At 47.2% G+C, this 23,924-nt stretch overlaps 1 protein-coding gene across 3 annotated transcripts in view; it reads left to right on the top strand.

The window, feature by feature from the left end:
- SEMA4G (semaphorin 4G) overlaps positions 1-22,733 on the top strand; it is a 143,479-nt gene extending 120,746 nt beyond the window's left edge. For all 3 annotated transcript variants that reach the window (XM_054982962.1, XM_054982963.1, XM_054982961.1), the window contains exons 6-15: positions 5,242-5,335; positions 5,944-6,057; positions 7,341-7,507; positions 10,869-11,038; positions 13,872-14,016; positions 14,417-14,639; positions 16,292-16,407; positions 18,401-18,555; positions 20,867-20,928; positions 21,636-22,733. In XM_054982962.1, the coding sequence (XP_054838937.1) occupies positions 5,242-5,335; positions 5,944-6,057; positions 7,341-7,507; positions 10,869-11,038; positions 13,872-14,016; positions 14,417-14,639; positions 16,292-16,407; positions 18,401-18,555; positions 20,867-20,928; positions 21,636-22,483 (2,094 nt within the window). In that variant the 3' untranslated portion in view covers positions 22,484-22,733. The remainder of the gene's footprint in view (positions 1-5,241; positions 5,336-5,943; positions 6,058-7,340; positions 7,508-10,868; positions 11,039-13,871; positions 14,017-14,416; positions 14,640-16,291; positions 16,408-18,400; positions 18,556-20,866; positions 20,929-21,635) is intronic.
- Positions 22,734-23,924: the final 1,191 nt, after the last annotated feature.

Here is a 23,924-nt window from a genome sequence, read left to right as displayed (position 1 = left end):
GGTCCTCTTCCAAGTCAACAACGTGGTCAGCGCCATTCTAGTCTTCAGACTGGCAGGCGCCTCGCACGCTGCCACCCCCTGCAGAGCAGCCTTGGCCACAAGATTTCAGCTTCTCCCTGTGTGTGTGAGTGGGGGGGGGGGCTGCTGGCGTTGAGCCACAGAGAGGCGGTCTGCCATGGCTGCACATGGCACCATGCCCCCCAACCCCCTTCCCCCTGAAGGCAAGGGCTGGGGGGTGATGGCAAGGGCCGATGAAGCAAGGGGAGGTGGCAGAGCACATCCACATCTTGCCCATAGGGAGCCAGGAGGCCTGCCCCACCAATGATGGGTGGCTGGCCAGGCAGCCGGGGGGTCTGACCAGTGTGCCCAGCGGGCAGTGGGCTGGCTACACAGGCACCAGCAGGCTGGGAAGTGCTGCATGGCCAGGGGGATGGACAGTTGGCATGGCAGGACAGGACAGGGGGCTGGAAGCACAGCCCCCACCTCCTCTCCACAAGCAGGGTCTGGGGAGGGAGTTGGCCAGGACCGCCTGGTCATGGCATGCCACTGATTGGGGTCACCTTACAGCTTTGTGGGTTTGCTTATGTTCAGGTACGGCAGCAGGATCCAAAATCAAGGCAACAACAGAGGTGGCCCGGCCTGGGCCTGTTACCAGGGGTGCAGATGGGGCCACTCAGGTCCTGGGTGGAACACCCCCAGGCACCCAGTCATGCACAAGCCACCCCCCCCCAGCAGCTGGAACCGGCACCCTATCAAGGCATGTGGCAAGGGTGTGGCGGTGCAGGCAGTGCTTCAGGGTTTCTCTCAGACCATGCACGAGTCCATGCAGGGCCTCTTGGAGACCATCATGGTGCTCCTGGGCAGTGGCGGCGGCCAGGCCCTGCTGGCAGCCGAGCTGCTGGCCACCTGGCGCTTCGGGCATGGCTGGCCCGGGAACGCCACAGGGGGACCTGTGGACAGGTGAGCCCAGGGACAATGAGTCAGCAACCTGGATGGGGCTAAGGAGGGCCAGCCATCAGCAGAGGGAGGTGACAGATCCAGGGTTCCCAACAGAGCAGAACCGTCGGATGAGACTGTGGGCCTGGACATGGTCTAGGAGGACCACGAAGAACAAGATGGGGCCAGGGGTAGAGCACAGAAAGTGAGATGGAGGTCTTGCTGGGTGACGTGGAGGACCTGCAGCCACAGCTCATTAGTGTTACAGGAATCATACAGTGAGTCATCCTTGGATGAGGACTGGGAACACAGAGTGTGAGACTATTGGCAAGTGGCAGCATATGCCTCTGTGTTAGCATTTTGGGCCCAGCGACGCAGGCACAGGGGATGAACCACAGAGGGTGTGCATGCACAGCCTGGAAGGAGCAGCGTCCCAGCGAGCAGGGAAATCCCCCCTACGCGTAGGGGCCGGAGAGGCACCAGTAGGATACTACCTGCCACAGAAGGTCTGGGAGGGCATACTGAATGGGTATTATTTGGATGTGTTCATCTTGCTTTGCGCAGACAAGACAGCCCGGGAATGTGGATGCACTAGGAAGCGCAAGAGGAGTGAGAGGGAGTGCCTGGCGGAGCGCACTTTCCACAATGGTGTGTTGTGATACAGTGTGTACATGGGGGTGATTACAGCGGTGTACCCTGAGAGAGCCTGGCATTTGTGCTGCCACCTGCTGCAAGTGGGGCAGATAAGGGCAGTGGGGGGTGACAGGGCAGCCATTGAGTATGATGAGTTCAGGAGGAGGACATCTAGCAACAAGCATACCAGGTGGGATCAGATGGACAGCATTGTTTGGATTAAGACAATCGGGATGAGTGGCTGGGACAAGGTGGACCAGGTCTCAATTGACAGGGGCAGCATGAGGCAGTACTCGCTGAAGAAGCCGTGTTGGGAGTTCAATGTGGGTGGATGTCAGAGACCACGGTGCTTGTATGATCATGTATGTGAAGTATGTTACGGACGGCACCCGCGGCGAGAATGTCCTCAAGACTCCGGAGTCTAGCAGTCCTTTCAGGGTGCAGCAGCAGGGGGGAAAGCAAAGGGCGACAATGGGAGCCGAGCAGGACAAGGGGGCCCCACCAGCACGGCCAAGAAATGAGACAGGGAAAAGGAGGGGGGCTGGTGGTCCTTGGCCAGGACACCAGTGTCCCCAGCAGCACTATGGTCCCTTTTGGAGTGATACAAGAACCAGGCAGCTGCAAAACTGATTTGAGATGGGTTCACAAGGGGCTTCGGGATATCATATGAGGGACCATGAGTAGCAACAGATGTAAATAATCTAAAGTCAGCTCAGGACCTGCCAGACGTGGTGGCAAGATATGGAAAGAGCTGGCCACGGGACGGGTGGCCGGTCCTTTCAATTCTTCACCTGTCCCTAACCTCAGAGTGTCCCTTTTGGGAGTGGTACCTAAGAAAACTCCAGGGGAATATGGCCTGATCCATCAGTAGTCATATCCAAAAGGTTGTATCCAGTCAATGATGCAATTCCCCCTGAACTTTGCTGTGTGTGCTACGCTTGTTTCAACCAAGTGGTGAACCGTGGGTGGGTGGGGTGCCCTAATGGTGAAGTGTGACATCCAGTCCACTTTTCAGCTCTTACCAGTTCACCCGGAGTGCCTTTTGGGTTTTAAATTCCAAGGGAAATGGACCCCCAGGTGAGCGTACTCTGTGGCAATCACAGCTTTCCTCGCATAAAGGCCAGGGTGGAGAGAGGTTGCAGTACCTGAGGAAGCGTTGCTTGAATACCTGGCCAGTCTGGACATGAAGGGGTATGCTCCTGGGACCATAAAGATGCACATAGCAGCCATCTCATTCTTCTGCAGAGCAATAGGGAGGAAGGATCCAACCAACAATTTCCTGGCCCATTGAGCTATATTGGGCTGGGTCTGCAGGGAACCACCCGGCAAGGACTCCAGGCGGTCATTCACTGGGAGCATACTGCTGAGCTTACTGGGGTGCCTTCCCAGAGTCTTCCATTCTTCCTTTGAAGCCACACTGTTCAGGGTGGCCTTCACTCTGGCATTCTATGGGGCCTTCCGGTTGGGGGAGCTCGTGGCAGCGTCGGCTGGGGGCCAATCAGGCAGGGCCTTGGTGGTGGGGGACATCACGCTCAACTGCAATAGCTTAGGGGCAAAAGTTCAGCGGATGAAAATGGACCAGCAAGGGCAGAGAGAGTGCTCCAGCTCTGAACAGCAGGAAATGGGGCACCCTGCCCTGTCCAAGCCATTAGGGACTATCTGGCTCTGAGCCCCCCAGTCTTGAGTCAGTTCTTGGTGCACGCTGATGGAAAATGACTCACCAGGTTCCAGTTCACAGCAGTGTTGAAGGCCAGCCTGTGGGCATCGGGGCTCCCAGCAAGGGAGTACGGCTCCCACTTGTTCAGGATCGGAGCTGCCACCACAGCGGCAGAAGTAGGGCTGCCAGCAGACCGCATACAAGCCATTGGGCAGTGGGCCTCCAAGGCTTACCTGGGATATGTCAGGAAGGACTAACGTTTTTCTGCTCTAGTTACAGATGCAGTGATTCCCCCAAGGGAGATGGCTGAGCTGGCATGAGGGTGCAGCATTAGACGGACACTGAAAGACAGAAAGGGGGGATGCTGCTGGGCCCCTGAGTGGTTGTGGCAGAGATTCCCAGGACCTTGGGGCCGGTCACCTGCAGAGGCCAGGAAGGAATTTTTTCCTCACAAGGGCCAGATTGGCTGGGGCCTCTTTTTGCCTTCCTCTGAGCATTAAAGTCGGGGACCACTGGAGGGGGATGGCTCCAATGTTACCACAGCAGTTGGAGAGTTGGCAGGAGTCAGGCCTTTGGCCTTCCTCCTGTGGTAGTTTTGAGGCATAGGGCCAGATCCTGAGGGGGTGAGTGGGGCATTCGGGCAGGTCACCCCTGTGGATTGGGAGGCAAGGGCCAACCAGCATGGCTGGCGGCAGAATAACACTTGCTGTCCACAGGCCAGCAAGGGGCTGGAGTGTTATGCGTTGGACAGCAATAGGGCCTTCCAATGCCAATGAGGATCCATTGCCCATATGCCTGGCCAATGCTCCAATCTAGCTGTAATCAGTAAAGTTGTGGCCATTCCAACCAAAAAGAGGTGTCTGTGTATCATTTGCCAGAACTCAGACTGAGCATAGCACATAGGTGACAGTATATAATTGCTTGCTTTATTCTGTAATTTTTACGAGTAATTGGTGCGGCATTGATCATTTGCATTCCACACATTAAGGATACTTCTTCCCATACTGATCATGGATCACAGTGGCTTGCACAGCTTCTGTCATGCTAAATTGGTGACAGCTCCCACAACAAGAAATGTCTCTTATTTGAAGCATTTCCAGATTCATTTCTGTATTTAATGCAGTTGTTATTGTCAGGAGTAAGGATGTCCACTTGAAAAGGAAAGATGGATCGGGAAAGGGAGATGATCTATTGGGATCAGCAGCAACTGCTCCCTGGGAAAGGAAAGGGAGTTGAGGAAGAACCATCCATTGACCAACACAACTTCCAGATAGACTCCTAACCTGAGCTTTCTCTTTGCCTTCATGTGACGTGCAGGTTTCTAGTAGTGCAGCAGATGGAGTATTGGATTGAAGTGAAGTTCAGCCATAAAGTTTGCTGGCTGGCCTCAGGTGCCTATTCCATAGCCTCACCTGCTTCTTAAGGTTGCTGTGAGAGTAGTGGTAAAAGAATTGCAAAAAGGTGCAGTACCAGTGGTCAGAGCATGAGTCAACCCCCAGGGCAAACTACTATTCTCTCAGTTTTCCAACTACAAATCAGGGATAATAATTCTGACTTGCCTTAAATGGCTGTTCACAGAGATGAAGCATTGGGGAAAGCAATATATAAGTTACTACGGTGATGATGTTGATGCATTGCCCAAGCAGCCTCTGAATGACAGGTCTTCTGCCATCAGGACAAATCTGCTATGTTGGTCTGGGGATGCTGTCCCTAGTTGTCCACAATGGAGGAAGCAGCTAGCTTGGGTGATCATCACCTGAGTGGAATATGTAGTAGTGGTTGAGCACTCATCTCCAGTGAGTGATGCAGGGGAGTCCTTCCCTACCACAAAAGGCACCTCACCATTCCCGCAGGGGAGTAACAGCTAAACTGAACCCGATGATCCCCTTCCTTCTCCCCCTGGCTAAAAACCCCACAGAAGGGCCTTTGGTCTCTAGGGCTGTTAGGAGGATCCCAGCAAGCTGTGCAGTCCTCTGTCTTGAGGATGACCTGTCTCTGTTCTTTGCATTCTGTAGGATACCAACAAGTTGATGCCACCCTCAGTCTTTGAGGAGGGGAAGGAAAAATGTCCCTATGACCCTAGCCGCGGCTACACAGGTCTCATTGTTGGTATGTACTTTCCTTCTCCCCCTTTTTTTCCTTGCAGCCGTTCCCCTCAGAATCACCCACAGTGGGCACACAGAGTTGTATGTGTGTTTGTATGTGTGTATAGACACATGCAGGGCAAGGCATTAGTATTAAAGAACACCTAAGACTCTTGATATGTCTCTCTTCCCTCAGCCTACTTCCATTTAGCCCTTAATTTTGAAGGCCAGAGGAGCGGTGGTATCCCTTTCCACAAAACATTCAGGTCTTCCTGTCTGTGCAGCACAATTGGTTCTCTCCTATCCAGGTATGAGTAGAATCCCACACCAATCAGATACGGCATGGCAAGAAAAGAGAGAGAAAAAGATAGGAAATTCCAGATAATGGTCATTCTTCCTAAACTCCTCCTGGCAGCAACTCTCATACATTGGCCTCCAGTGGCATAAAATCTCAAGAGGATGCATTTCTGTGTGTGGCTGTTATCAGAAGAGGCTGTTTCTGATTAGAGTGGGTGAAGAACGATTGATTGACCAAGGAAGGAGGCCTTCAGCCTAGGCTCAGGGAGAGGAATATTACTTAGTGAGCAAATCAGTCTTTCTTTACCATACCTCATTTGCTGTATTGTTTCCCAGATGGCAGTTTATATACAGCAACACGCTATGAATTCCGCAGCCAGCCAGACATTCGACGCAGCCTCTACCAGCGGATTCTAAAGACTGAGGAATCGCCCTTGCACTGGTTGAATGGTAGGATCCGTTGATCCCAACCCAATGTCTCCTGTCCCTTTCGTCTGCCCTTAGGAGAAGCTGAAGAGAACCATGTATTGTGAGGGCTGATATGCTCCTCTCATCAAAGCACATAGCCACAAAGTGGGGGGGGGCATATTTGGGGGAGGGAAATTGTTACAGCAGTTTGAAACAGCAGAAACAAAAATATACGTCTGATATGCTTTGTTACATAATTTATTAGTTTAAATCCAATAGTACTTTAAGTACCAGGTGCCCAGGCAAGCCCTAGATTCTAAGGTGACCACAGACTTACATTCCATTCACAATAGAGAGGTTACATCTGTTCAGTGTCACATTACATGACTAAATCTTTTTTGTACTTGCAAGCATAAAACCACATCCTCCTCCGTGGCAGAAATCATGTTTCATCCAGTGACATAGTAGGTTACTGTGGGGCTTCTAAACAGTGGGAGGAATGGCAGTATGTGGAAGTGGAAATGCCTGGTGCTCAATTCCTTCACAATCCAGCATCTGGAAAGAGTTCAGTTTGGCAGGGGGAGAAGGAGGGTGACAGGTTACTGGTTTAGACCTGCCTGAGTATTAGGCATCTTCAGGTTTTTTGGCTCTTACTCCAGATTTTGGGGGAGGTTAAGTTGGTGGATTTTCAAATTGTGAAAAAAGGCATTCTGTACATGCTCAGAGGCACATGTTCTTTCTCATGTAAACTACAATACGGTGGATTGCATTAATGATGATACCAAGCTGAGCAAGACTGGTCATTCCTTTTTCTCTTCCGGCCATTCTCTCATGACTGCCTACTCCCAAGCCAAATGCCCTACTGCTGAGGAGGCAATCCCCCAGTAGTATAAATCTCCATCAGATTTTTTGCTGCCTGAGCTTACTTGTGACTGCTGACATTAAAAAAGGAAAGGAAAAAAACCACGCAGGAAAGGGACAAAAGATTATGGAAAGGGCAGATGGAATGAACTCAGTCAGAAAGAGGTTAATCAGCTCTGCAGAAGAGCCCTTGAGCTATCTTTGCAGCTCCTCCTCCCCTTTGCTCCCTGGCAATTAGGTGAAACGTGGCATACCTCAAAAGGGACAGAGATGAGAGCTGGCAATTCAGAGGGGGGGGGGCTTGGGGTATTTCTAAGGGAGTGCTGCCCCCCCCCCCCCGCTCTGTCTCTGAAGCCATGCAATATTGCAGCTGCAAGAGTGAGCTACGATACAGGAAGCCTTGGATGGGGATCCGTTTCAAGGACTGTGCTCTCTGATGCTTTCACTGCCCTTGCTTTGTACAGATGCTGAGTTTGTGGCTTCCGTGTTGGTCAGGGAGAGCATGAGCAGTCTTGTGGGGGATGACGACAAGATCTACTACTTCTTCACGGAGCGAGCAGGAGAAGAGAGCACCTCTATCTTTGACAAGAACCAGCTACCCAGGGTTGCCAGGGTGGCCCGAGTGTGTAAGGTAAAGAGAGGGGGGTGCTGTGAAGTCTCAGGGCTGCTTGGAGGACACAAAATTCTTAAGAATTGGAAGCCTTTCCCCAGCTCTGGCATCAGGGCTCACGTCACTTGCATCACTCACAGGCTCTGGTAACCCTGAGAGAGGCTGGAGGGACAGGAACTCACCAAGAGGGCTCTGTGGGTCATGGATGAATTGCAATACAAAGGCCTTGCCCTGGGCAAGGTCAAGAAGATTCCAGCCAGTCTTTCCAGCACATGGTCTGTGCAGTGATGAGGCCCAGGTCTTCTGCTGCTCTCCTTTTATGGGGATCAGGGAGCCAAATGTGATTTGATTTGACTGAGCAGATCCATTATCTTCAATAGGATTCTGACTACAGATCTTGGGTGGGGACTTGGTGCAGTTCCACAAAGCAGCCAGAGCATGCAGCTACCGTCATTTGTACTGGTCTGGATCCCTTGATGGGATGCTGCTGAGCCCTGAACCTCAGCCCAGCCTTTATATTGCCGGTGCTTTTGTTCCAGTCTCTTGTAGCCTCCTTGTTCCCTATTCCTGCTGTAAGCCCTTCGTTGCTTTGGTTCTAGGCTACAAATGCATGGACTTTGAGAGCTTGTTCACAAGCTACATTTGGGGTAGAGATAACCTCGATTATCCCTGATGGCAATCCTGGTTCAGATCTCTGCTCAGTCATGAAAGTTACAGACCATAAAGTCACCAGTGAGAGATTTTTGGACAGATCTTCTTAGCATTTGTAAAGATAAATTCTGGGTGTCCTCCTGATCCAGTTTGGATCAAGGCTGAACAGGAGAGAATGGGTGTAGGGAGAGAAGAGGTTTAGCCCTTCACTACAGTGTGGTTCCACTGACCTGCTTCCTCGCCTGGATGGTGGTTGTAGTCATTTCATCTAGTTTGACCCTTGGCCTAACCTCACTTACCTGTTGTGAAGATAATGTTGGATAGCTTCATGTGGACTCATTGGAAAAAAACAAATGTGATAATGAATAACTACAACAGGCTGCAGAACACTTGTTGGGATGAGCAGTGTCTCTTCTGCCTGTGATGCCAGAGCAGGAATAGTTCAGATGGAGATGATACAGACTTCTGGTTGTGCTGGTGGCAAGGTGCCCTTGGCCCCAGAACAAGCCATATCAGTCCCGTAATTGCAGCAGTCAGCATAGCAGTTTCTCTTAAAAACCTTTGTGCACAGCAAGGATTGTCAGAGCTCAGAGCAATAAGTCCCTGCACTTTAGCATCTTCCAGGTGTGGCCGTTTCTGTTTAGGGCTTTAGAGTGTGATCCACCTTCCCAGCATAGACTGTACGCTGCTCCCACAACTGCAGCCTCGGTGGTTTGAGAGTAAGAATATTCTAAGTGCATCCAAGCAAGCACCGGGCAGAACTGACCAGGCTGTGAAGAATTCATCTTTCAGCTGCTTTTGACAGATGGCTCTTAGTTCCAAGAGTGCAGAGGACTCTGCTTGTGGCTCTGAGTTTCTGTATCGGTCACCTTGGTTAGTTATCTCTCAGTCCTTGCAACTAGGGCAGCAGTAGAAAATTGGAGCAGGCTCAAAGGGGAGCTGGGAAATTAGCTTGGCCACAAGAGATGTACGGAGCTTGAGATGGGTGCCTGATCAGAAGGTTAAGAGACAATTTGACTGCTGTTTGCAGGGAGAAAGCCTTGAGAGAGAGAATGAGAGCAGTGTCAGGAAGTTAAAACTGGATGCACTCAGTCAGAAATCAGGTTCTTTCAGAAAGCGAAAAAGAGCAGTGAGGATGATTACGGCTGGTTGTCTGTGGAGGGAACGCTTGCCACTCTGGCTTCGCGCCCCCATGTCTTTGGCTTGAGGTTTTGTTTGCTCTCTGTGATCCTGGAGGCTTCAGCAGCATCTTGGAATGTGATTGGTCTTGTTTGGGGGAGACAGATTCCACCCTGGCATTGAGCAGGCAAGCCTCACTCATCTCCACCAGAGCCTGGCCTTGTCTCATAGGGAAGCAGAAACAGTTATATTCAGAAAACAGAAGTCCTGCCTACATTGTAGAACTATGAGTTGTTCATATGGGTGTTTTTTTTTTAGTGTTGGAAAACATTGGCTCCTTTATAGACATGCAGTGGCTATTTCATTAGCTGACCGGAAGTCATTTTGGGAAAATATGGAGTCATCCTTAGAGCAAACAAAGTAGATAATGAGCTAAGAACCAACTGCACATGATGTTGGAGATCTGTTACTGAATTCTCTAACAATGCCCCCCCCCCCTGCAGTATGTAATTTAGCTGCAAAAAACAACCACTGGCATGTTGGGTAGGAGGAGTCAATTATGGTTTGCATGCTCTAGCTGGAGGTTTTAACTATTCCCCCTACTGCCCATATCTATGTAACACTGTTGTCTCAGTCAAAACTGCCCCCTCCCCAGTTGCTTTTAACTCTAATAGGGAGAGATGACTGGAATATGTATTTTCCTCTGCTAGGGCTAAAAGAAACCTGAAGGCAGTTTTGAGTACGGAAACAACAAGTGAAGAAACAGTTCCCTATAGGGTTCCCAAGCTCCAGGTGGTGGCTGGATATCTCCAGGAATTACAGGTGACAGAATCTCCAGGTGACAGAAATCAGTTTCCCTGGAGCAAAATGGTTGCCACGGAAGGTGAACTGTATGGCATTATACCCACCTGAGGTTCCTCCCCTCCCCAAACCCCACCCTCCCCAGGTTCCACCCCCAAAATCTCCAGGAATTTCCCAAACAGTAGCTGGCAACCCTAGTTCCTAATACCATAACCCTGCTCTCTACTGGCCCATCCTGCCACTGCATTTTGAAAATCAATTGCACTAATAACAAACAATGTACAGCATTCAGACTTCATCAAACATCCCCTCTGACAATGCATGTTTCTGACCCATTGATCTTGGACTGATGCGTAAAGGCATAGTCAATCCTCCAGATTTTCAGTGTTATGTGTAGTTTAGCCCAAATCCATTCATCCCATAGTAGTCCCTTGGCCTAACACATATCTAGTGCTTACAAGATCCAAAGGGTTTAGAAGGCACTGATATCTGGGTAAAGTTCAGAGTTTGTAGAGAGGGGAGCAGTCCTGTAAGGAGCAATTTTGGTGTGGTCAAAGCCAAAATTAGCGCAGAGTGTTTCCAGTCATGTAAGGAATTTCTGTGTTTATGCCCTTTGTTGGTCTTTCTGGGTCTCTTGACAGATAGTGTCCTGGAACAAGCCAAACTTCGTGTCCACACTTAGTGTCCCTGTGAGTTAAGTGGCCAGTCTGACCTTGACATCTGTATCTGAGGTGTTCTTGGGCTTAGCTTTGTCTAACAGGTGTGAGTTGAACAGGGACTTTTTAAGCCTTTCTGTGTTTATCTATTCCAGAATGACCTTGGGGGCAAGAAGATCCTCCAAAGGAAATGGACGTCCTTCATGAAAGCAAGGCTAGCCTGCTACATTCCATACTATGAAGTCCTCAAAGATGTTTATAGCCTAGATGGAGGGAACTGGCACAGTACTGTCTTCTATGCAACATTCACCTTATCGGCACAGTGGTAAGCCAAAATACACTTACAGACTTACAATGGGCAGTATCCTACCATCAGAGTATGGAAGGCACATGGAAGTTACTTCACGTTCTTCTTAATCGCTACAGCTCTTTCCAGTTGCTGGAAGTATCATTCCTGGAGTTGCAGGATTCATGCACAGAAACAGCAGTGATGGTTGACAGGCTAGAGAGACACAGGTGCATGTGTGTGTGAAACTGCCTCTTTTGCTCAGTACACCTTCACTACAGAAGAGGAAGGAGAAGCAATCACAATCCTTTGTCCTTCCGCACTCCAGCCCCTCCAATCCATGGGCTGTTCTTTTATGCAGGTCCCACAACCCTAAGACGGATTGCTCCAGGGGTGAGAAAGAGCTGTAAAAATGCAGGAGAATATGGGAAAACACTACACCTTCCACACCCACAATGGTAAGATACTGCCCAGTGTCTTGGATATAGAATTAGCTGTTGCCATTCAGGAAAGAGATCTTCTTGTGTCGTGCTTGTGCGTGCTGCAGCTGACTCACCTCTCCAGTGCTAGACCACCCTGGGCTTTTATATTGGCTGGGGTCATTGATTCTTTCATCCTACTTGCCCACAATTACCATCCTTTTTAGTTGGTTAGGGCCTTTAACTATTTCCTGACTGGTGTGAGTGTTGTGTGAGTGGAATTCCAGATGAACAAAGGGGACTTTCAGTTGCCAATAAACTCCTCCTCATCCTTGCAAATATTTTGGCACCCGTGACTGATTCATTTTGCCTGAGTTGGTGCTGAGAGCAAGGAACAGATGGGATTTTCTGAACACTTAATGAGGGGAAGTCCTCTGGGTGAGCATCTGTGGAACAAATTAATAATAGCAGCATATGCAGGAGATGGCTGTGTGTTTGTGTGTGTAGCTGTGGCGGGAGTCGCTTCAACCTTATTGGGAAAAAATACCCTATAGTTCACCATATGGCTCTTAACCACAATAATCATTGTTGTGTTCTGTGCTTTAGTGTTCCTGAACTGAAACCAGCTGAAATCTTAGCCAGCCTCTGGTGTTTTCTGCTAGTTCTTCATATCAGTGTGCATTTTAACAAGCTGTCTCCCAGTTTTGCCTGTAGTTTTTGTCAACATTTATAGCAAGATGGTGTCAGTGGTAGGGCAACTTGTTAACCAGCATTGGCCATTCAGCCAAAAAGGACAGTTTGGAATACAAAGTATATATTGTTGCACACAGGCTTGCCAAATTGCCAGGGAAAGGGTACGGAAGCTGTGGTTATTGTATGACAGTGAAGAAGGAAATGCATTGGCTTTGTAGGGTTGAGCAATTTCTCCACAGAATGACAGGAAATGATGAAGCCTCTAGAATGCAACTACCTGCCAAAGGTAAAAAGTTATTTGATTCATTTGCCACTAGCAACAGCTGCAGTTTTTCATTCCACCACTCAACCTACTGTCCTGATCTTGCTTTGCACCGTTAGGAATGCCAGAGAAGTTGTGTGTGTGAGCAGGAGAAGGAGACAACAACCAAATCTCAGGAGAAGTACAGAATAAGGAGCTTGCTGCACAGTAGCAGGTCTCTCAGGAGCAGCACAGTGGATTTAGCAAGCACAGGCATCAGTGGGAGACCACTACACAGATACCAAGGAATCCAGTCAGATTTGGATGTGGAAAATACAGACTGTATTTTAATAACTGGTAGTTTGCCAAGAGCCCAATAAGGCCACACAGTGCCGAGTCAGATTTCACAAGGATTGACTGAAGGCATGGAGAAGAGAGATCAGAGGCAACAGGAAAATTGCCAGGAACTGGCAGAGAGGGCAGGTGCCGATTGCTGGGGAGTAGTTATGATAGTCAGAAGCTGGATCAGGCACCCTACTGACAGTTCAGGGAGATGAGTTGCTGCCGTGCTCTATATCTTGAAAAAGTCCTGAGGGACTCTTTGATGCAGAGGCCTGTGATCGGATCCTCCTGATGGGCTGCTCTCTGTCCCCACTCCCTCTGGCTTAGGATCTAGCTCACTACTTGAGACCAGGGATATGACAACCCAGAAAGAGGAGCCAGAGCTTGGGTGTATGCAAATGATTGTGCTAGCAGTTGCTCCCTCTTTTAAAATTACATTTGACTAATTTTAATATAAACTTTAAATATAAAAAGCTGCTTGGAAATTTCTTAAGCGTGTTTTTCATGTTCATTTAATTCTGCACCCTTCCAGCAGCTGCTCCCTCTTAAATGACTTGTTTTTGTGCCTCCTCATCAAAGGCTGCACTTTAGCTCTACCCTCAGTTTTGCCTTCAGGATCTCAGTCTGGGAAGAGTCACAGTGAATTCAGGCAATAGTCCTTTTAAAGGGGTGGTGTCTTGGACAGCCAACTGGAGGGAAAAGTTGCTGGAATGCCAGAGCAGGGATTACTGGCGCTTACCTCCAGACTTAAGAATGGCCCAGCCGTGGCCTCACTGTCCACAACCCCACACAGAGTTTGTGACTAATGTTGTGGTCATCTGCTCTCTATCTTTAGACTGTCTCTGCAACAAGAATTGTTTCTTGCAGAGTGAGAGGTCTAAGTGTTACGAACTGTCAGGAACTAAACGATCCATCAATCTAAAATGAAGAAAGAATTGTCCTGTAGGTTACATGGGCTGGAAAACCAGAGTTGATCACCTTTCCCTACAACATGATAGCCTTGCTTGAGGATGCAGTATATGAAACCTATTCATTGCTGGAGTTGGACCGGAGGATGTTCGGATTCCTTGCAATCCTACTGTGCTGACATATTAGGGATCATTTATGCAGACCCATGGGTTCTTGGAGAAACTGAAGGCTCTGGCTGCACTTGATGATCTTATCCTGTATCTTCCAGGAGAAGCATGGAGGTATCTGCCATCTGCCGATACAACATCTCTGAGGTGCAGGCAGCCTTTGAAGGGACTTACATGGAATACCAGGACTCCTCTCGCAAATGGTCCCAGTACAATGGGGAGATTCCAGAACCCCGGCCAGGATCAGTAAGTTTCCCTCTTTTGCCTCTCATCCCATATATGTCACTGCGAAGGCGCCATATGCTCCTGCAGAGCTGTGAACTAAAACAGACAAGCAGAAACTGGATGATATGGTATTTTTCTTACTACAAGTAAGGGGTCGAAGGTTTGAATATTCCCTGACATAACAATACTCTCTGTATGCATTAAACAAAATTATTATGGAGAAGATTCTAGGTTAGCCTTTTCGCCAATCATACTATACTGTGTATAGTGAAATTTTGTATGGGATATCACTCAAAACATTAGATCTTCCACCTGAATAAGGAAAGCATACAGACCAGTGACAATTTTATCCCAGGGGGTTCTGTTTGTATCTCTTAAGTGTTGAAACTGGATATGTTAATGACACTCAGTTCCTCTCCAGTGCATCACAGATCGGGCTCGCAAGAGCGGCTACAACTCCTCTCAGGATTTGCCCAACAGTGTGCTGGATTTCATCAAGCTCCATCCCTTGATGTATGAAGAGGTGAAACCTGCAGATGGGGACCCCCTGTTGGTGAAGAAAAATATAATCTATACCCAGATAGCTATAGATAGAGTCCGAGCCCTGGATGGGCAAGAGTATGACGTGCTGTTCTTGGGAACAGGTACGTGTTGACTATGCATCGCCTCATTAGTTAAGGAACAAATCACACATCTACCGGGGAGCTGCAAGTTGTCATTTCCCCTTTCAGCCTTATTTAGAAATGAAGAGGTGTTATAGCCATATTCTTTATTTTTAAGCTTTCCAAACTTGTGCAATTGAATCTTCAGTGTTTGTTTTTTTTTAAGCATAGGAAATAGGTTGAGTTTTGGGGTGGAAAGCTATCTTTTTTGAAGCACTTGTACTACTGTTTACGTTTGCCCAACAACCATAATGCCAAATTATTTACCCAACTCTGCTCAACTGGAGTCTCCCAGTCCCAAGGTCCGGTCACCTTACCCTGCCATCCATCCTTTTCCATCTCCATCCATCCTTCTTCTAGCATCCTAAATCCTACACTGCCCTCCACAACCCCTCCCCTTTGTGTGCCCCCACCCCACTGCCTTTCTGTTATCCTCTGCCTGTTGAAGAAGGCAGTTTCAAAACAGTTGATATTTTGCTTTAGTCTTGCTTAATGGGAAAGGTCAGTCTGATAGCTGAGACTTCTAAACTTCCATCTAGAAACACAAATTTCAAATCACCTTTTGCTTACAGTGCTCTGGATCCTCCCACAGATGTTAATTTATTGGGTTAGTATTTATTCCTAGATACTGTCCTTCTCCCCTAAAAGGCCCCCAAGTCTCTAACGATCAAAAGTTGCAATAATACAATTTACAGTATTAACATAATAATTAAAACACCTTAAAACATCAAGTTTACTAAAGCTTAACAGTTTTTTCTTACTGTCAGTTTGAATTAAAGACATTGCACAACAAAAATGTCTTTACCTTTGTCTGGAAGGCCCAAAGGAATGTCCCCTCCCGAGGGAGAAAGTTACAGAGTTTGTGGGAAGCAGCTGAAAAGTCCCTTCTGTGGATCACAAACAAACCTCATTTAGTTTCCATGTAAAGGCACTATATGGAGTTTAAAGCAGAGGCAGTCTTTCCTGCTTTTTGCAAGGGTGGAAGGCTTTTTTCACAAGAGGAACTGATGTTAGTGGAACAGAGGCGCTGGATCCTGGCCAGCGATCCAAAGTGTAAAGAGAAACCATACATTAGCTAATCACCAGAGAACATATATTCTTTTAAAATAGCCATTTTCCACATTGTATTTCATCCATGTCACAAATAGCACAAGAGAAATTCAGAATTGCTTCATGGTGTCATATATGGAAAAAGTGTAAGGTTCCATCTATATTACAAAATTATATTGGCTTAAAGGCACACGGTTTCCTCCATAGAACTTTGGAAATCATAGGTTTTTGTTAGCCAACAAACTTTAGTTTGGATCTTAGACTTACTCTTAGATTCATCTACAAGGAGCTGGAAAAGGCAGAACTGGGACTGGATAAAGGAGCAGCGTTAATGGTGCCATCCTAAGCAGTGTTGCACCCATTGACTTCAGTGATCTTAGAAGTCTGCTTAGAATTGTACTGTAAGTCTCTTACTTACTGCAGTCTTCTGCTTTTTAAAAACCTGACAGTAGATCTGCCATTCAGATCTAGAGGACACTTGGATCCTGTGTAGGACTAGCCGATTGACTTTTGCTTGCATTAGTGAAGACAGGCAATTTTCCTTGCTTCAGTATTTGATGTTTATCCTTTTGATCTCTGCTCAGGTAATGGCTGGATACACAAAGCTGTGATTGTTGGTTCCACGGTCCATATCATAGAAGAGTTGCAGGTCTTCAGGGTCGCCCAACCTGTGGAGAATCTCATCATCTCCAAACAGCAGGTAAAAGTGGTTTCAGACTCCACAATCTATTTTTGGATGGGGTGCCTCAATGAACACATGTCCTGTTCAAAAGTTAGGCATGGAAAGAGTGCAGCATGCAAATGTGGCATGTGCCCTTATCAGCTGAGGCAGCGATCTAGACCAGCTTGGAAATCACTACTCCATGCCCAGCTTCTCCCTCCCAAACCTCCTATGGTACAAAGCAGCCAGACAAAGTTGTAAACTGTAAGAAATCCCATCTCTTGACCTCTGCTATAGAGGCAGAGAACACGGGTAAACACTCTATGAGGGTATGGTTTCCCCCCCGTGCCATTCTTTTAGGGGGGAAAACACACCTGGAATGTAGGTGTGTTTTACGACTTTGTGCACTCTGGCTCGTGCTGTCTGTCAGTGGAGTGGCTCTCAATAAAACTCTGCCTTGGAGGCATTGATTTGGCACTGCCCTTAACGAAGTCGTTTCCACCCACTGTGTTCTCCTAGCTGTCCAAGGACTCAAGCTGTAATCTGTCCTTGGCAAAACTTGGAGCATGTTATTTCACAGTCCATGTGAGTCATAGGGCTGCTAACTGGCTTAAAGAAAAATGTCATGTCCCTTTAATAGAAGCTTAATGTGCTGCAAATGGACAGTTGAGGCTTTTCTGGCATGCAGGTAAATAACATCACCTCATAAATAACATTCTATTAAAGGAAATTTTTCTCTGAGCCAGTTTGCAACCCTAATGAGTGAGCATGCTTCCTAAGTTTAGAAACTCTTCTTCCCAGATCTAGATGCCCCCTCCCCTTCTTAGTTAGGGTTGCCACCTTGGTTTGTTTTCTGGACAGACACCTTGTGCCTTTTAAAAGCAGTCTGTTAGCAAAAGGTACACCTGTTGAATTTTTCTCCTCTGTAATCCCATTCTCAGCAGTGACTGTGTTGCCTTTCCTGATGAGGCTCCACAACTGAAAGAGTCACTCATGGTCTCATGTGAAGGGGTTCATGGTAGGATTGGAGTGGGGCTGTGGCTCAGTGGTAGAGTACCTGCTTTGCATGCAGAAAGTCCCAGCAGGTTCAGTCTCTAGTTAAAAAGATCCAGAGGTGAGTTATGTGAAAAGATGAAATGCTGGAGAGCTACTGCCAGGAAGGGTAAACAGTACAGTAGGCCAGTGGTCTGACATGGTATAAGGCAGCTTCATATGTGTATGTTTCATGCCTGTTTTTATGTACAGCTTGCTCTTTAGGAAGCTGTATCTTTGCCCTGGGAGACTTCTAGAATTGCTATCCTTCTAGTGGCCCTGCTTCTGTGACCTTAACCGTCAGCTTGGCATGCAGGAGTTTAGCAGATTAAGCTTTTTCCCCCAGTGTGCAAATAAAAGAGTATGGGAAATGCTTTGCCTGCTGAGTTCCTGCATTGTCAGGCTTCTGCTAAAGAGGATCGTTATTCCTCTTGCATCACAAATGGGAAGCTCAGAGTGCAGCTCTGATTCCAAGCTTTCTGATATAAGAGCAGCACCCACAGCTCTGCACATCAGTTGAGCTATAGGGAAGAAGGAACAGCCTGGAGTCAGGAGGGATCTAAAGCTGTACAGGTGACCCGGCCCCTTGCACTTTGCTGTGCTCCACTGCTTCCCTCTGCTGGGCAAACTTCAATGCTTCAGCTTCTCATAAGCGATTAGCGACAAGTCTCTAAGAGCTGCAGCTTTTGGAATCCTTTCTTCCAGTAGCTGCTCAGATGTGAATGGGAAAAAGATGGACCTTCTGGGTGACCTCCCTCTTAAAGAGGGAACAGCACATTGCTACTCTGTACTAGCCTCTGATTCTGGGGCTTTAAGTTCCAGACAAGGTGCTGACATTTGGTATGCTTTCCCTTAGCCTGGCCCTTGGAACACTTTTACATCCCCCTTGCAACCATTCAATAGTACCAGTTCCCTGCCTGTGCAGCTGGACAGGGCAACCCATTGGTTTTGTAAGAAGTGTGTGCTTCAATGCATTTCCTCTCCATGCTCTCTTTTGCAGAAGAGTCTATATGTAGGGTCCCAGAGTGGGGTCCTCCAGTTACCATTAGCCACCTGTGAGCGATACATCTCCTGCTTCGACTGTATCCTGGCCCGAGATCCATACTGTGGCTGGGATGGTGTGAGCTGCAGAGAATTGGCTGGGATTCTGGACAGGTATGGAAGCATTCAGTAAGGTTTGACCAGAAAGCAGAGAATTGGACAGGAGGGTATGTCAAGCACTGAAGCTCCCTGTCCCTTGGTGAAATGGAAGCTCTACTGAGGCACCCTTAATGCACTGAGACCTTTCCTGTCCAGGCCCGTGAATTTGCATAGCACCACACCTTCTCTCCCAATTCATCTTAAGAGGGAATCCAGCATGACTCCCACATAGTCTGCTTGGACCATTTTAGGGCTGTCTCTCATAAATGCTAGTTTAATGTTATTAGATTTATATGCTGCCTAATCTGGGGGAGTGGGGTGGGGCTTCAGGTAACCTGCAACAATAAGATTTCATTCCAAAAATAAAACCATGACAACAGCTGTAAAACCAAGACACAAACAGAAAAAAAATATGGATCAATTACAAAAATATGCAGCATGAAAGCACCACATAGCTATTTATTTATTTATATTTATTTATGTCATTTATATTCCGCCTTTTTCACTGAGACTCAGGGCGGATTACATAGTGTGAGATTAATACAATCAGTAGCAAGGACAAGGCAGGCATTTCCATACAGTGTCAAGAACATTTCCATAAACAATGTAATCAGGTAAATGAATACAAGTTTACAAAGACATAGTATTAGCAAGGATCCAATATGGGGTTGAAGAATTGCTGAAACAGAACATAATCAATTCTAGGACTTGCATTAAACAACATGAAACACGGGTAGTATATAGGAATACATATTTAAAGCAACAGATAATATGTAAGGCAACATAATGGCATATGGTTCCTAACTCATTAGCGAAACATCTGGGACCCCTTTCCCTACAATATCACCCTTCTAGCTGAGAAAAAAGCCTTTTTGAATAATTCAGTTTTGCATCATTTGTGGGAAGCCAGGAGCATGGGGGCTCTCCTGACCTCCTCAGGCAGGCCGTTCCATAGGGTAGGGGCCACCACAGAGAAAGCCTAAACTCCATATAAAACAGCATTAAAAATTATTATTTTCATCCTCCTGTTCTTAGACCAAGTCTTGAACAATAAAACTGAAAAATGTAAATAAAGCCCATATCTAAAAACACCTCCCTTCGACACATCTCTGCAGCCTCTAGAAATCGAGCAAGAAAATAAGTACTTTTAGGGTCAGAGTCCTTGAAGAAGTATTGAACGTTTTGCTCTAATGTTGCTAGAGGAAGCATAGTCCATTTACCAAAGCATGGCACACTTCATTTTAGCCTAGACTGAGATACATAAGGACATTGCAAGAGAATATATATACACAAGAGAATTGACTGACTGGAGGGGGCAGGGGCATAACTGATCTGAAAAAGGGATCCTTAACAGACAACCCAGCAATACCATTGAAAAGGGGCAACTGAATCATGAGTGCGTAACTTCGGACTAGCAAAGGAGTCTAAATAAGTTTACCCTTAGACAGCAGGCCCAAGGCAAGTGGAGAGCATGTACTCAAAGAATCAAAATGAATATAGCCCTTATCTCTGGTATAAATCTGATTGCCCACATGTTTTTTGCATTGAGTTACGGAAGAAGAGAGATCCTCCACCCTAAGATTTATAAGAGAGAACTTGTGTTCAAAAAGCTGAAGCCAGGGAGCCTTATGAGAGTCCCTGAGGGTTAGGCTTACCAAGCTACCCTTGGGGGCCTCAAAAATAGATGAAACCAAAAGTTAAATGCACGTACCCAAGCACAGGTTTCTATAGAACTAAGACCAAATTCATAACAAAGGGCCGATGATAAGATACACCTAGGGAACCTTCCAATTGCCCGAAGGAACAAGGACTGTACTCTATAGACTCATCTACTGTGGAGAACCATGTAGGGACACCATACAGAAGTTGTGAAATCACCATTGAGTTAAAAACTCTAATAGAAAACAGCATTAAAAATTATTTCAATGAAAATAGCCTTACACTGCTTTCTAAACATCAGCCAACTTGAGCTCAGATTGGGTCTCCCTAAGATCAGGACCACAACCAAGAAGCTATAAGTCCAAGTCTCAGTTAAAGGGATTAACAACAGTTCTACATTTTATATTTGTGTGCTGGTTGCGTGACCACCATTTGCAAAACTGTTCATTGTGCTGATGGCTCAAGAGGTATCAATGAGGTCTATAGTGTGTAAAGAATACATTGTGCATTCGGCTGTGTGTTTATGGAATGAGCATTGAGGCCTACCTGAGATATCAAGGGTTTGCACATGAAGAATCAGTATCTTTAGACATTATCAAATGCGTATTGTGCACCTTTGGGCTGCTCCCCGTTCCCAACTGAACAGAGTCCTACTTATTTTTGGCAGAACTTTACTGAGCCAGGATGTGCTGCATGGCAACATGGGCTGCTGGAATGACTCTACCCAAGGTAAGGCTTGTATGCTGCCCCTTCCTTGACCACCTGGTATAAGCCACTCAAAGGCAAAGAGTTGACCTCTTTCCAGCCTTTGCTCAGAAGAAAGGCAAGCAGACTACTTCTCTTTTCCCTCAAATCCGGACTCAAAGTCATGTATTTAGCCCCAGCATGCTATTACACAACACACAATTATGTGCACACAATTAATTAAGCAGATGAACAAATTCGCGTATCTCATTACATTGCAAGCTTTTCCTGCTTTTAAAATATTTTTCTGTTGTGCATTGTTTCCACCACGATTTGGCAGGAGGGAGCAGAGTGTGTAGGAAATTGGGCTAGGGGCTATTAGAGCTGTGCAGCAATAGTTGTGGAAGAGAGATAGAATAAGGAACAGTTCTGGGAACCTACTGAAAACCAAACTAGTGAAGGCTGTACCCATCCCAGATATGATTGCTGAGCTTTTTCTAGATACTCCCCTCACATTCCATGTCTTTTCATCACACAGTGAGGAACAGGCAGTGAACGGAAACTGAGATTCTCATGGCACTAAATATTTTGATTTCCTTCTCCCTTAGCTCTTGGCTGTCCTATCCCCCTTCAGTTTGAGAATTAGCAGAATTTTCCCCTACTATTAAATGATCCTCTATCCTGACTTCTGAATCACTCCAGCTCAAGTAAGGCAGCATCTGATGCCAACTTTGTTTTCATTTGTCCTGCAGCCACATCCACACAGAAGAATAGGACTGTGCTACGCGGTGATGATGTGCTGTTGCCCTGTGAACAGGCCTCCAATCTGGCCCAGGCAACATGGCTGGTGAATGGCACAGAAGTGTTGGCGGAGGATGGGCAAGGACGCTTCCACCTGGGTGTGGATGGGCTGCTGGTGACAGACACACAGTTAGAGTTCAGTGGGGAATACCAGTGCTATGCCAAGGAGAATGGTCTTCAGGCCCTAGTGGCCACCTATGCTCTGACTGTGTTGCCTGAGCAGCTGGTGCCACAGTTCCTTCCCACAGTGCCCCAGCCATCCTGGCACGCTGCCAGCTATGCATATGGGGATATGAAGTTTATTTACATTGCTGTCATCACAGTGCTAGGTGGGCTGTGTCTCGTGCTCAGCGTGGTTCTCCTGTATGTCTCCTGCTTGCAGAAGCGCAGGGGCAAATACAGCCTCGGGGTCCCCCAGACATCCAGTGTGGAGCTGCAGACTGTATCTTCCAATTGCATAGGCAAAGGAGGGCAGGAGGATGAGGACTTGGATACCTACCCTGATGGCTGCCTGCAGATCATCCCTGGGGAAGCTACCACTGTGACATCACCGTTGAAGGAGGTGCCCCCTGTCCCGCCGCCACCCCCTCCTCCACTACCTGCCGAGTTCACAAATGGCATCAGCACCTTGCCCAACATGCTGCGCAAGATGAATGGCAACAGCTACATGCTCTTGCGGCAGAATGAGGAACCGTGTACTTCACCACTCTACAACTCCTTTACTGAGGAGCTGAGCAAAATCCTGGAAAAGCGGAAACACACACAGCTGGTAGAAAAGCTGGACGAGAGCTCTGTGTAGGGGAAACAGGGAGCCCATTTTGCTGAACTAATTCCTCCAGTCCTTCTGTGATTCTTCCTTCCCAATCCAACAGAACCAGTGTTATGACTCAGCAACTACCTCCGGAGCGGCCCTCCGGAGCCGCCAGAGACTCCGCTCTCATTTCCTATTTTTGTTGTTTTTTGTTGCCGTTGATTGTTTCGTTTTCCAATTGCTGTAAAAAAAAGAAATCTATTTAAATGGGAATTATATTTATATATAAAAGTGATGATAATCGATAAAACAAGAGCCAAACCGATCTGTTGGGTTTGTCCAGCTCCAGGGGCAGGCCTAAAACGTGCCATTGGCTTATATGGAGAAATCATGCTGCCAGACTAGAAAGTAGGGTGGTGTGGAGTAAGTTGGGGGTGAATTATTGGTCCTGTTCTGTCTGGTAACAGGCCATCTTCACATTGGTGACAAAAGACCGTGTTCAATCAGCTTCCCAGAAATTCTGGGTAAGGTCTGGCTACTCTGAGATGCAGCAATCCCAAGGCTACAGCAGGTATGGCATGGAATTGTGACTGCTTTGTTGCCTTGGAAGCAGGAGTAAGACTGACAAGTTCCAGTGTTCAGAGGGCAGAGTCATGAACATTCAGGTCACCAGAATCTCCAAGGGAAAACAACAGAAATGTTTCTGGAGATCTGAAACTGATGCTGTCAGGTGACTTCTGAGGAGCTACCCTGTAGAGCCAGAAGGTGGTTGTGCATAGGCATGGACAGCACTAGTTTGCATTTCTCATAGTTAACTCAGGGCTTAGAAGTAACATTTTCTTTTAGGAAAGCAAGGCCACGACTCAAGGACTGACTAAACCTAATCTACATAGCATACTAGTTAATGGCATGAGCAGTGAGCTAGAAGCTCATCTCAGCCATGGATTCACCAACTGGTATTAACTATTTCAACGCAGCCCCTACATGAGCACCGCCTGGTGGAACTGCATCTTATGCCATCACTGCCCATCCATTAGCTGTTACCCAACGACAGATATTGCTGTGCACCTCCAGCCTTGTCTCTTAGTCTCGGACTAGCTTAGCTTCCAGTCACTAAGCTAGTAGAAAAATCCAGACTGAACTCCGTGGCATTAGGTGACAGATTGCCAATTGCTGTATGATAGGCTGTCAAGACTGTGAATCCTCTCATCATAGCTTGCTGACCGCTCAAGGGGGCTCGGAAGTGCCATGACATGCTAAACATAACACACAGTGATCCAGCAGGAAATGGACCCTCATTATTTTTTCTTAGTGGGGAAATGACCCATCTAGGATAGATTTCACTGAGATATTCAGGGTTTCATATGAAGTGCAAAAAACAGCACTGGGTGAAAAGTGTAGCATCCTGAAAATCTTAGCCTCCTTTTTTGTTTAAAGTTTTTAGGCTTTATGGTTACACATGAAGTCTTAAACCTGTGTGGAATAAATT

Source organism: Eublepharis macularius, chromosome 6 (assembly GCF_028583425.1).
Source record: "Eublepharis macularius isolate TG4126 chromosome 6, MPM_Emac_v1.0, whole genome shotgun sequence".
Classification (NCBI taxonomy): domain Eukaryota; kingdom Metazoa; phylum Chordata; class Lepidosauria; order Squamata; family Eublepharidae; genus Eublepharis; species Eublepharis macularius.
Note: the sequence above shows the minus strand (reverse complement) of the source record. Positions and strands in the feature narration are given on the sequence as shown.